The 14,159-nt window shown below is 34.8% G+C and overlaps 1 protein-coding gene across 1 annotated transcript in view; it reads right to left on the bottom strand.

Annotated features, from left to right (window-relative positions):
• Positions 1-14,159, bottom strand: part of LOC114475659 (ryanodine receptor 1-like) — an 86,957-nt gene that overhangs the window by 31,416 nt on the left and 41,382 nt on the right. The window contains 23 exon segments of the mRNA XM_028466656.1: positions 4,335-4,349; positions 4,839-4,931; positions 5,013-5,100; positions 5,473-5,713; positions 7,029-7,349; positions 7,437-7,567; positions 8,803-8,884; positions 8,970-9,081; positions 9,162-9,288; positions 10,068-10,128; positions 10,352-10,401; positions 10,520-10,641; positions 10,727-10,794; positions 10,873-10,988; positions 11,740-11,863; positions 11,938-12,013; positions 12,084-12,161; positions 12,706-12,846; positions 12,917-13,006; positions 13,093-13,171; positions 13,286-13,449; positions 13,835-13,975; positions 14,064-14,154. Coding sequence (XP_028322457.1) covers positions 4,335-4,349; positions 4,839-4,931; positions 5,013-5,100; positions 5,473-5,713; positions 7,029-7,349; positions 7,437-7,567; positions 8,803-8,884; positions 8,970-9,081; positions 9,162-9,288; positions 10,068-10,128; positions 10,352-10,401; positions 10,520-10,641; positions 10,727-10,794; positions 10,873-10,988; positions 11,740-11,863; positions 11,938-12,013; positions 12,084-12,161; positions 12,706-12,846; positions 12,917-13,006; positions 13,093-13,171; positions 13,286-13,449; positions 13,835-13,975; positions 14,064-14,154 — 2,611 coding nt within the window.

The following is a 14,159-nucleotide window of genomic DNA, read 5'->3' on the forward strand; positions in this document are numbered from 1 at the left end:
TATGATGAAAAATATTCAAGAGAAATTAATTCTATTTTAAAAGTTTGGTCTGATGGTGGCGCTAGAGAACAGGTCATGGTTTCATTATCAAGGGGTTATTTATGTATTTAACAAATAAACAATTTTCATAAAATAAGTTTCTGGAGGCAAATATCCCTGGGGTTAGATTGACCCCGAGGGTAAAATCTGTGAGTAATATTTGAGGATAATAGGAAAGTTAAGGTCAAAATCCCTCATTTAGTTTTTGCCACTTTGTCCTTTAAGCTCAAGCTGTTGGTCACTAATTGTTTCTAAAATAGTTTAAAAACGTCTGATTTCATCATCGTAACAATGTCTGAATCACTATTTCTGTGCAACCTCTTTCTTACTGTTGATTTGTGAACACTTTCTAAAACTAAAATTGACAAAGTTTGCAGTGTATTAGTCATCAATGCCGCACCCATCGATAATGGCTTTAATTGGGGATTGTTGGAGTCTCAGAATGGACTTTGGACAGAGCTTTAGATATCAGACTATTGTCACGGGGGGGGCCACAAAAATGTGAACGGCCACATTATCAACAAATCAGAGCATTAATACAGGAAAGAACAAAGGATTTGGGTGTTTTTATTGTCATTTTGAATATTTTTTGTTGTGATCGTGTATATTAATTTTTTGTATTTTTGTTTATTTGTATTGTTATTTCAGTTTTGTTGCCATCATGGTGTTTTTGGAGTCATTTTTTGTGTATTTTTGTTGTGGTTTGTTTTATATGTCTCTAATTTTGTATATTCTTCTCTGATTTTATTTGTTGTTTTGCGTTTTTTTGTGAATTTTTGTTGTGGTTTGTTTTATATTTCTATATTTGTTATATATTTATATTTCTCTTCTGATTTTATTTGTTGTTTTGTGTTTTTTTTTGTGTATTTATGTTGTCATCTTGTGTGTTTTGGGAGTAATTTGTGTGTTATAGTTTTATTGTTATTTGTGTTTTTGTTGCTGTTATGGGGTTTTGGAGTCATATATTTCTCTCTCATTCTGTGTATTTTTTTGTTATGTTTGTAATATTTTTCTCTAATTTAATGTTTCTGATGTCATTTTTAATATCATTTTGTACATTTTTCTGTCATATTTTGTATATTAGTAGACATCTTGAATGTTTTTGGAGTCAATTTTGTGTATTTTAATGTAATTTGTGTTTCTTCAGTGTCCTTGTGTGCGTTAATTTGAAAGCCGGTTCCTGTCTGAAACCTATGAAGTGTGACCAAAAAGCAGAGATCAAATCAAATAATTTGTCATTAAACAGTTCAGTTTGTCTTCTAAAGTCAAGCAGGACAACTATACAAATATCAACCTACGTTTGACACAAGATTCTTGTTATTGAGTTAATAATAAGGTAAGTAAGAGGGCATAGTGATGATGCACGGAGAGGAAAACATGCATTTGGACAATTAGTGAAATGCTTTTTTTGCATGCAGTGAGAAAGTGCAGATTCAGCATTCATTGAAGGGGCAGCCACCTGAAACATGCTTTCTTTCTTTCTTTTATAAATATTAGGTCAAAGGCAGCCCTGTGCAGGGTTGAATAATAGCTGAAGGTAAAGAACAAAACTCCTGAAATTAAAGTTTTTTGGTGTTTTTTTAGCAACATGCTGTTAAATCCACCATGGATGTGTCCCTGTTACTCGCCTCCTGAACTCTTTCTGATTTAGTGGGAGTTCAGTTCTTTTGTTATCTGCTCTTTCTGAAATCCTCCAGAATGTATAAAAATATATATATTTAGGGTATGATTGACATTTAGCTTCTGCTTTTAAAGACATGCTTGCCAAAGTGTTGGCTGAAGCCCCCTTGTGGACTGTGGAGTTACTGCAGTTTGGCCTGGAGAGGTCATTTGTAACGATTGCAGCGATTCTTAATCTGAATGACAATCTGGTTAAAAAATTCAAAGTAAAAGTAAAATTAAATTAAAATTTAGAAATCAAAATGAAAAATTTCATTCATAAAATTAATTGAAATTTAAATTAGAAATTTAAAAATAGAATTCAAAATTAATTGAAAAATAGAATTCAAATTATAAAAATAAAAATAAGTGAAAATTAAAGGTAAAAATAAATTTAATTAAAAATCAAAATTAAAATTGAAGATGTAAATTCAAAATTCAATTCAAAATTAATTAAGTAAAAATAAAATTTGATATTTTTTTTTATTTAAATAAAAAATTAGAATTAAAAATCAAAAATAGAATAAAAAAATAGAATTTAAATTAGAAAATAAAATTGAAATTGAAAATTACATTTTAAGATAAAGAAAATTGTAATCAATCAATTTCAAAATTTAGAGTTATAAAAAATATAAATACTAATACATATTTTGATTAAAATAATAAAACTTTATTTATACAAAATTTTGACACAATTAAGAAGGGTTTTTTGACATTCCAGCCACAGTGTCTCTTATCTGATTAAACACACTATCGGTGCCAGTTGTGTGTGTGTTATGGAAAAGTAGTTTAGCAAAGCATTTTGGGGAAATTATAATTAACAAAAAAATAAGTGTGAAATTATTTGTTGGTTATCTTTGTGGTCATCTTAAGAGAACCAACAAATGTATGAGAAAGGCTGCTTCAGTGTCATTACGCGTCAAGCACATGTTAGTGTGGATACTGGGGAAAGTGTGAGGGAAAATAACACCTGGTTTGTCATTGTATTTAAAGGAGGAAAGAAGAAAGAGCACAGAAAAGAAATCTAGCGTCATCCCCTAGAATGGCACAATTACACAACCTACGGGTCAACAATCCGTGGATGAAGAGAAACAAGAGGCAGACTAGAAGACTCCAACTCCACTATGGTAAGAAATAAATAAAATAAATTAAAAGAGCAACTCAGTAACAGGCTGATGGCACTGTGCTGTGCTCTCACTGCCAGATTGGGCTTCGTGCAAAGCCAGTGCCATGACCTCAATCTACAGCTGAGTACTTTCATCAAACGCCTCCAGACTCCTCTCCGCACACACTGGCAGGACTGGGGATGGTCCGCAGACAGGTCCGCCCATTTGTCCAGTGATTCTCCGTGGGAATAATGACATATTGATGATTGTTTTTATCTTAAATTTCATAATTTGTGTGAATTCCAATGAAATTATATCTCCTATGAACTTCTGCTGGTGTAAGTGGATCCAAAATCCACCTGTTGCTCCTTTAAATAAACCCTGTAAATTTAGATCCGTACATACTGGAGACAATATGTCTGCTAAGGCAGTGGTTCTCAACCTTTTCAACCCATGACCCCCTAAAATAAAGGTTCCAGAGACCGGGGACCCCCACTGTTCCAAACACAGACATGAACATTGAAGAACAGTCATGTGGAGACAGGGCCATCTATAAGAGGGAATAAAGGGGAGAGCTTTTTGGGGGCCCATCCATAATCTGTGATAACCATTATTATTTATTGATCTAAATAATATCCACTGTTATCCAGGAAGTTTAGTATTATTTGCTCCATAGTATACAGGTATAGTCATCTTACAGATGAAAATCCTTGTTTTACTCAGAAATAAAATTGGTTGAAAGTCACCAAAAAGGGTGGAAAAGGCAGTGAAATGTGATTTTAAAAACCATAGAAATTGGTTAAAAGTTGCAAATTAGAGATGATAAAAAAGAGATAATATTGGCTTAAAATGCAGAAAAAGAATAGGTACAATTAGTTTAAACTGGCAAATATTGGGCTTGACGAATCGTGAATGTGGTTAAATTGGCCAAAATAAGCATGGAATATGGCGAAGAGATGTTAAAAGTGACAATAATGGGTCAACTTTAGTGACATTAGGTGGAAAAGTGGTGGAAAGGGTTTATAAGCGCCAAAAATGTCTTGAAAGTGGAAAAAATGTGCAAAAAAAGGCATTAAAATTTGAGTGGCATGAATGGGAGTGATGTAGGAAAAATGCAATAAAAAGAGCAAAAATATGGGAAGAAAAAGTGATGAAAACAGGTTAAAATATGGCAAGTTTGGTGTAGTTGCAGAAAAAGGGTGAAAATAAGCAAAAATGCGCTCAAACTGTTCAAAAAATATTCTTAATTTCATAAAGGCTGAGGGTGATCCTCTCCCAGTGTCTCACGACCCCAAGGTTGAGAACCCCTGTGCTAAGGTGTTAAACCCATAATAGACTGAGCAGTCACAGCTGCATGCACACAAACGATCCATACTGTGTCCCTACCACACGTCAATGTCTATGCTGAGAATGTGTGTGTGTGTGTGTGGATCAGATGTGCCAGTGTGCTGGAGAGGTTGATGAAAAGCTCCCCCAAAAGTGAGGTGCCATGCGGTCAGCACAGCGGTCGTGCAGAAACAAAGTTCTAACCTCTGTGTCCCCGCCCTGGAAACCCAGCCGCAACCCAAACGAAGAGGACAATGGACAACCAAAGAGAGAATATATGTTAAAACAACTGCTGTCCTCAAATGTCTGAGAAAAGAGAATCTTTTCACAACCTTTTACCATGCCCAGTAGACACAAATATAAAGAAATCAAGAAGAAAAAAATCATGGAGGGGAAACGCTGATTAACTGTGTCTTAGAATATTTTCCAAAGCTAATGATCTAGATTCTTAAACAGATCTTCCACTGTTTTTACAAATGTGGTGTAAAACCTTTCAAATGTTAAAAGATCTATGCCTAACAAAACACATTATTTTGCACCATATTTGTTTTATGCAATTAAAAGACTATAGTGCAAAATAAAGTGTTTTGCTAATAAGGACATTTCAAAAGTTTTAGGCCACATTTGTAAAAGCAGGATCCCTTTAACTAACACTAAACAGGGCAAAAAGGTTTGTACACAGTCTGAGATCTGACTCCACTGACTTACCTTGGTCATTTTGCTCTTGCTGTCAGCAGTGAGGAACGACATGTTATTGATCTCATTGATCACCACAAAGTTCTGCTCCTCTCGCTTAAAGTTCTAACAAAACCAGAAAACGTGTTAACCATTAAGAAAAAGATGTGTGTGCTTTATAGATTGATTGCAATTTTTAAAGCTCACATGAGATTTGGACCAGAAAATGAAGACCTCTCCAACCATTCGGAAAAGTTCCTCTGCATCGGGGTCAGGACAAGTGAGCCAACGCGCTCTGTGAGTGACAAAGGAAGAATATCAGGATAGACACATTTAGGCTTAAATTAAAGATGCTGCACAGCAATGGTTTGGGGCGGGCAACTTTAGGCAAAATTAGCCAATTCTGAGCAATAAAAGGAGGCATTTTAAAGTGAATTTGAAGAATGCTGTTTTTATTTTTATTTTACCCTTATTTTACCAGGTAAGTTATTCAGAAGAAAAAATAAACATAAAAAGAAAGACAGGGAAGAAAACTTTATTTAGCAAGGTAAGTCATTGAGAACCAAGAAAGAAAGAAAGAAAGAAAACAGTTTTTGACCATTATTTAACCAGATAAGTCATTTTCTTTAACCAGGTAAGTCATTGAGATCAGTATCTAGTAGTTTACCTGTTGTTGTCCACGTAGCGAATGAGTAGAGGATAGAGGGCGTACAAGTCTCTACAGAGGACGGCGAACTCATCTCGGATGGTTCCGTCTTCCTCGTCACCTTCTGATTTCCCTTCCATCCGTAGATGGTCCTCCTCCGCCACCACCTTTGAGGTGCGTTTCTTCAGCTTGTCCATTGTTGGGATGAAGTGTGACTTCAGCATTTCGGGCTTTGCCCTGCTTACAATGGGCTGTGAGAACACTGGGACAAACACAAGCAGTGTGAGTTCACTAAGGGTGTAAGACAAAATAGATTTGGAGATAAATCGCAATATTTCAATGCCTAATTATCGTATCTCTCCAAAAAAATGTTTAATGAAAAAAATATTTTATTGCGCTAACATCTGCATAGCACGTAAACGTTAGGCGTCATTGAATTACATCAGACCTTGTTAAACTACCTCACTCTCAATGCATTTTAACTGGAAGTTGATTGCACTTTATTTTATAAAACATACTGGACACTTTTACAGATGTGGTTATTTAAAAAAAAGAATTTAAGAACTTAACAGAATCAAAATCTGTTGTAGAAGCAAAAGTTGAACTTTTTTGAAAAATGTAACATGACACTTGCTTTTGATATTGGTACTTGAATTACAGTTAGTTGCCATTCACTTGTTCTCACAAGCAAAAAAAATTAATAAATTGTATTTCATTCCATTTTGTCATTATTGATATTGTGATGTATATTGTATTGTTTAGTATGGGGATATATCGTATCGTGACATGCAAATCATGATTCGTATCATCAGATTAATGGTAATGCACACCCCTGATGTGGAGCTAGATTTTGGCATTTGGCATAAAAAAAAAAAAACTATTGGCAGTGGAAAAAATGAGTAAAACTAGCAAAAGGCCTTTGGCATCGAAATCAATGGATTAGCATCGAAAAAATGCATGTGTAGATGGATGTGGTTATTTTATTTAAGGACTTAAAAGAATCAAAATCTGTTGTAGAAGTAAAAGTTTAACTTTTTTGAAAAATAAAATTTGAAAGCTTGATAAACATACCACTTGTTTTTGATATTGGTCCTTGAATTACAGTTAGTTACCATTTACTTGTTCTCGCAAGTTTAAAAAGAATTAAATAGATTTTACTTGTAAAGGTGAAATTTGTAATTATTGCGATATATTGCGATGTATATTGTATTGTTTAATATGGAGCTATATAAAATTGTGACCCTAACCCACTATAGCTATTTGATCTTGCCGTCTATCTATTGTTTATTACATTGTGTTTTTACGTCTATCTATTGTTTATTACATTGTGTTTGTACGTCTATCTATTGTTTATTACATTGTGTTTGTACTTACTTGTATGCCTCTGTATTTTTACCTATTGTTTACACATTGCGTTTTTTATCCCTGTAAAGCGTCTTTGAGCACTGAAAAAGCGCTATATAAATAAAACGTATTATTATTATTATGTAAATCATAAATCGGATCGTATTGTCAGATCCATGGCAATGCACAGCCCTAGAGTTCACAGTGTGAGATGAACCAGAGTGACACTACACCTGCCAGTCGCTTCATCCATGAGGCCTCGTCGATACCCAAGTTGTTCACTACAATTTTCATGATGCTCCCCAGAAGCTGATTGAGGTGTTCTGATGTAACGTCAGTGCACAGTTGGTTCTCCATCTCGGGGAAGTTCTCCAGCCCTCTCTCCCACCATCGCGGCAGGTAGTTGCACAGCATGGGCAAAGTGATTTCAATGACATGAGGCATCTCAGTGTAGCGAGCGCCGGACTCGGCCAGGTCTCCGATCTCCTTCAGCAGAACGTCCAACTCGGGGATGTCCGGGCACAGCTCTTGGACCTCACTAGGAAGCCCCAGGACTTTAGAAGTACGAGAGGTGACATATTAATTACAGGAAATGTAGAAGAAAAAAAAAAAAAACACAGAGGAGGTGGAGTTTAACTCACTTGCTCGTTCTCTGGGTGTCTTTGTGGTGTAAACAGAGAAAGCGTTGAATTCATTGAGGTGAGGCTCTAAATATGCCACGGGCATCGCTGCTGCCAGGTGGGCCAAACATTCTCCAAGAGCTGGTCTCTGCCTATAAATAAAAGGATAATTAGCGCACAGCTTCCAGTGTGTGTATTTTAAACATTAGCTTCTAAGGAAGGAGTTTCACACCCATTTTAGTTCAGGGGCCAAATACATGTGAGCAATTTAAACATTATTGTGCCATAAATTGCACCTTCATGTAAAAATTACATATACAGTATAAAAGGCACCGATCATATCAAATGGAAAAAATGATAGAAATCAGTTCATATATATATATATATATATATACTGTATATGTAGGGGTTCTCAAATCTTTTGGGTCCAGGGACCCCTCACAGGTGAGAAAATAACCGCCTTGTTAAACCCTGATATGTTACAATGACCCGAATTGTAAAACTGTGGGCCACTTAAACATTGTGGAGTTTCATAACATTTGTGTTGTAAGGCTTCTCTTTATGGGGCGCTGATTGTAAAGATGTACGTGCTAAAATAAACAGCAACTTTTTTCAACATTTAGTAACAAGCCACATTTAAAAAACATTTGTCATTTCTTTTTTTTTAATCTTTTACAGCACTCTTTTTTTTCTTGTAAAAATATTATGTAAATGGTAAATCTAAATGTTGAACCTAAATATAAATGTTAAATCTAAATGTTAAAATCCAAATCTAAATGTTAAAATCCAAATCTAAATGTTAAATCTAAATCGGACATTTAAATATAAATAATAAATCTAAATGCTAAATGCTAAATGTTAAATATACATATAAATGTTAAATATTAATGTTTAATGTAAATCTTAAATGTTAAATCTAAATCTAAATCTAAATGTTAAATCTAAATCTAAATGTTAAATGTTTAATCTAAATGTAAATGTTAAATCTAAATCTAAATATTTAATCTAAATCTAAATATTAAATCTAAAGGTCACGGGTGAAACTAAATATTTAGAGAACATGCAAATTCACCGGAGGTACCAAAATAAAAGTACATGAATTTACCAGTGAGGGCTTATGTACCCCCTCCACTCAGGGGTTTACATTTAACATTTAGATTTAGATTTAATATCTAACATTTTGATTTAGATTTAACATTGACATATTTTTACAAGAAAAAAAAACTATCACAAATTTCACAAATACTGCTGTAAATCTTGTCAAAGGTAACATAAAACATTTTTTACACATGTTTTTTCAAACATGGTTCGTTGCTAAATGTTGCAAAAAATTGCTGTTTATTTTACAACTTTACAATCCGTGCCCAATATCTTTTTATGGAGTTACCTTTCAACGTGTGGATTCTTCACTGTCCCCAAAGAGTAAATGCTGCACATGATACGATAGCATGACATCTGTAGATCATCCACTGCATTGAAGAAAAACAGTCAGAAACACTGCAACTACTGTAAGTCAGACAATAGCTGTGATAAGAGAAATAAACCAAAGCTCACGCATGACGTCATCTCCAAACTGGTGTTGAGCGATGTGGTCAAAGAGGGAGGTGAGCACGGGGAGGAGAGCGATGGTGGTGTAGTTGATGTTCTGAGACACACCTTTCACTTGCTACAAAAGGATTGATTTATAAAGTCAAACAATAATAGTGATAGAATTATAATGAGTGCAAAATGTGGGAAAAGCAGCACCTGATTCCCTTTAGAAACTTTCCCCAGTTTGAGATTCTCCACCATCTTCTCTATGTCATCAGCAGCGCTCTCAAAGAAGGAGCGCAGACCAGCCTTTACGATCTCAGGCCCCGACTTCATCACCGTCCTGAAAAAAACAAAAACATTACAGCAGAGATGGGCAACTTTTATCACACGAGGGTCACATGATCAACATTTAGGTCAGCATTTAGAATATTAACCAATCTGAACGTTAATCCAGGAAAATAATATCATTTTGCGAATTTTTGGAATCATTTTGTAGTTTTTTTCTCAGATTTTGCACTTTTGTTGTTGTTTTGTATTCTTTTATTTCATTTGTGTATTTTTGCTGTTGTCTTGTGTGTCTTTGTTGAAATTTTGTGTATCACTCTTTTTGTACAATTTTCTATTATTGCGTGTTTTTTTGTGAGTGTTTTTGGGGTGATTTTGAATTTTTTTGTATTTATGATGTCGTCTTATGTGTTTTTGTTGACATTTTGTGTGTTTGGAGAGTCACTTTGAGAGTCATTTTGTAAAATTTTATTTTGTGGTTTTGTTGTTGTTTCGTATAGTTTCCATTTGTTTTGTTTGTTTGTTTTTTTTAATGAATATTTCTAGTTATTTTGTGTGTTTCTGGAGTGAATTGTGTATTTTTGCTGTATTGTGAAACGAGGGCCTAACTTAAATCTAAGTTACAGAATAAATCAGATCGGAAAATTTAAATGTGTGACGCAATTCTGTTTCACAACAAGTATTTTTTGTTTCTTGCTCTCCTAAAAAAAAATTTAATTGAAAAATTAAAAAAACAAGTTACAAAAAAAAATATTTAAAAAACCCAAAATAAATAAATACAGGAAAATAATCTTTTACTCTGGTTATTATTTAAAAAAAAAAGAGAAGTCAAACCTTGCGTCCAGTGATCGCGCGAGGATGTGAAGGCAGTTAACGATTGCTGAAGCATCCGTTCCTGCAAACAAAAATTTGTTGTTATGAAATCAAAAGACAATAAAACAGACATTCTCCAAAATACATGTATTTTAACGATCTATCGGCAGACTCAGCTGTTATTATTGACAAAGAAATCCTAATAATGAATGTGTCCTGCAAAAGGTGAAGTTGTTAAAACACACTTTTAGAGAAAAGGAGTTAAGAAAGTCAGAAAGTTTGCAGTTGAGAAAATAACTTCTTACCAAAGAGGGAAACTCTGTGCCTCACCAAAGCAGACATTTTACAGAAGATGCTATAGTGAGAAGTAGCAAGAAGAATAAAAAAAGCAGGAAAACAAAGACTCATTCATAAGAATAAGAAGGAGAACAAAGCAGAGAAAGAGAAGGTTTCATCATGAGAGAAGGATCAACCTTGCAATCATCTCTTTCTCCTTATTGGACGAATGTCCTCCACTGCCGAGAACCTTGGCAGGCGTCGAAAGGAAGTACAGGCAGTGATTTTTAAAATACTGGTTGATCAGTGGCATCAGAATCTGATGGACAAAGAACAAAGACGACTCAAAGTGTAAAGGAATCAGATTCTTCACTTTCCTACAGTGGATATTACAACACTCCCACCTTGGCAAAGAACTTGATTTCCTGCTCGTGAGGAGACTTTTCCACTCGTCCACTGCTCACCACGGCCTCTGTGATGAACACACAAATATCAAACAACTATCATCCATGTCACATGTCACTGGCAAGTCATTTATTCTTTATATTACCAAGATGAGCAATGAATTCCTGGGCTATTTCCATCCATTTCAGCAGCTTCTGCAGAAATCCATATGCAAATCTCTTCTCAATGGATGAAATGTCTGACTCCATGTCTTTCATCCCCCTGAAATCAAACCGTTTCAAAGTGTTTGAAACAAAACACAATGAAACAAAAAGAAAGCTCATGTCACTTTAAGATGTATTTTGACATTATGCACAAAAGAAAAACAAGCTTTAATAGATTTCATGCAATATTATTTTATTCTGTGTTTTCCTACTTTTATGCAACACGTCAAACATTTGGATTTATGTGTGCATTGTTCTGTGATTTTTCAAATTTTTTTTAGTCATTTTGTACATTTTTCTGTCACTGTGTATTTTTCCTAATTTTCTGTGCTTTTGGAATCAATTTGTGTTGTTTTTGTGATTTTGTGTTTCAGGGGTCATTTTTGTGTGTTTTTGTTGCATTTTGTATATTTTTCTGTCATTTTCTGTGTTTTTAGAGTACATTTTTTCTGTAATTTGTGATTTTTGAGTAATTCTGTGTATTATTGTTTTGGTTCATTACATTTTTCTCTAGTGCATTTATGAAGTCAGTTTGCATAGTTTTTTTGTGAATTTGCGTAATAGGAGTCATTCTTGTGTATTTTTGTTGACATTTTGTGTATTTTGTTGACATTTTGCATATTTTTCTGTTTTTCTGTGTAATATTTCGGTTTTGTAATTTTTTTTCTGCCAATTTGTGTAGTTTGTTGTGATTTTGAGTTGTTTTTTGTGATTTTGTGTTCTTGCGGTGTTTATTTACTTAAGGATACAATTTTGCCTGCTTTACCTTATCAATTTTAAGAAACCCTGTGAAACACTCGAATCGTTACCTTGTCACAGCATATCCATTGAGCTGCAGGAACTTGAGGAGCTCGTGTGCTTTTTCTCTGTCTCGTGCCTTCTCTTTAGCTGTTAGCGTATCGTACGGTACCAGCAGAGGGTGTGTTCCACCTCCTACAAACGCAGCAGATGTTGTCGTGAAAGGCTCATGAGATTCATCACAGTTTCTTCTGAAATGAGCCTCTCACCTTTGGCCTGCAGGTCTAACTTCTTCTTCCGTCCCCAAGTGTTGTGATAGTTTTCTGCCAGTTGTTCTGCCATTGACTAAGTGAAGGTAAAATATATGAATGTAAATTGTATTGCATGACGTTCAGCGTTTTTATGGTTGAGGTACCTGCAGATCTCTTGAAAGCGCCATATGTGTGACGTCGATGGGCTGAGGGCTGTAGCCATGGCTTGGGTCGTATGTTGCCTGAAACAAAATCATAGTTAGAAGTGAAAGTTATGGATTACAAGTACTCACGTTACTGTAATTGAGTTGCTTTTATGGGTCCTTGTAGTTTTTTTAGTTTATTTCTAAATCAGTCATTTTACTTGTACTTAAGTATGTTTAAAAGGAGGAAAGTAATTTGTTCCATTTCTACACCCAACCGTTGCTGAGTAAATTCTTATTTTTTGTGATTATTCTTTTTATTTCCGTTTCATGGCACAATGGTGGTTTCATTTCTCATCAAAGCCACTTTCTATGGTTCAGGTTGTGGTTTCTACATAGCACATTTGGCATGGCACTGTTTTAGAGTTCATTAATGTAGCTATACTTGGAGCCTGACTATTTTTTTTTTTTGTTTGAATTTAATTCAAAGAATAATTGTACATTTTGACAAACCTTTTATTTTATACAGATGCCTTGGTGAAATATAAATTGTGCAAGATTTTGTCATTTTTATGAATATTTTTGTTTATACATGAGATGTTTACTGTATGCTAGGGAACCCCTAACCCTCTCTAATCGATACCTGAGCTGTTTGGGAGATTTTCCGCGACGCTGCCTTCTTCTTCTCCGACTCTTCTTCTTCTCTGGCTTTTTCTATTGTCCATTCCCAAGCAATCATAGCTTTGATCGACTCTTTGATTGGCCAACGGTAGATCTCTTTGTCCTTAAAGAAAAAGCCAATGTGCTCAGAAGCAGATCATGTGTATAAAGTAGCGTGTATGAAACTCACAGACCTTCTCTGAGAAGGTTTTGTAGGGTCTGAGCATTGGGTGAGTCTTTGCGTTTTCATCCAGCACTTCACCGTATGACCAGTTATTCTGAATCTGAAACATAAACATAATACAGATGAAAAGATACAATTTTCCAGGCTTTTGGGTGAAAATTTACAAAAAAAAAAACTACCATTTACCTTTTCAAAAGCCCATTTATCATGTGTATATTCAGCATATTTGTTGATGAACGGATCTAGCCGCTCAGGAATGATGGTGCTATAGAAGGTGGAGGAAATGTTACATGCTTTTTAATTTATTTTTGGTAATAACCTCAGCATTTCAACATGTTTATTGTAATCGATGTAAAGGATAAAAATGATTCCCCCTTACTTTGTGGTTTCTACTGGTTTAGGATCAAAGTTTCCCTCGGCATCGACTGAGGCTTTTTTCTCAGTTTTGGAGGAGTAGCTGGCATCCACGTAGTCAGGAGGAATCGCTCCAGCAATGGCACAAATGCACGGCATTGAAATTTTAAAAATTTCAGCATCAAATTTCTGAAACAAATTATATATTATTATTATTATTATTATTATAACAAAAAAAGAACAAGAACACAAAGGAAAAAAAGCAGCAGAAGAAGAAGAAAAAGAAAAAGCAGAAGTAGTAGAAGAAAAAGCTGTGGAAAAAACAGAAGCAGAAGAAGAAAAAGTAAATGAAGTAGATGAAGAAACTGATGAAAAAGAAGAAGAAGAAGAAGAAGAAGAAGAAGAAGAAGAAGAAGAAGAAGAAGAAGAAGAAGAAGAAGAAGAAGAAGAAGAAGAAGAAGAAGAAGAAGAAGAAGAAGAAGAAGAAGAAGAAGAAGAAGAAGAAGAAGAAGAAGAGAAAAAAAAGCAGAAGAAAAAAAAGAAGAAGCTCAACCCTCCCAAACAATCAATCCACCTTGTGTGCGAGTGACTCAAAGATTCCCCAGAAGAGTTTCCGTGTGAGATGCAGTTCCTCCTCAGACGCAACTCCAAAGTTTGCCCAACCGTTTGGAAGGCAGTAATACTTCCAACAGCGCTCATAGTGATTGGTCAATAGCTGTGTGTTTCAAGACAATCAATGAAAAAATAAATGTGGTTGTGAAAATAAACTTTTTGTTTAAAAATGAGAAAAGTTCCTGATATACCTTCAGTGGCATTTTAGCATACTCATTGAGAATGGGCACGTCGAACACCAGCCGTCTCAACAGATGCTGCAGCATTGATGGACGAAGATGTCTGGT

The sequence above is a fragment of the Gouania willdenowi genome, chromosome 14 (assembly GCF_900634775.1).
Source record: "Gouania willdenowi chromosome 14, fGouWil2.1, whole genome shotgun sequence".
Classification (NCBI taxonomy): Eukaryota; Metazoa; Chordata; class Actinopteri; order Blenniiformes; family Gobiesocidae; genus Gouania; species Gouania willdenowi.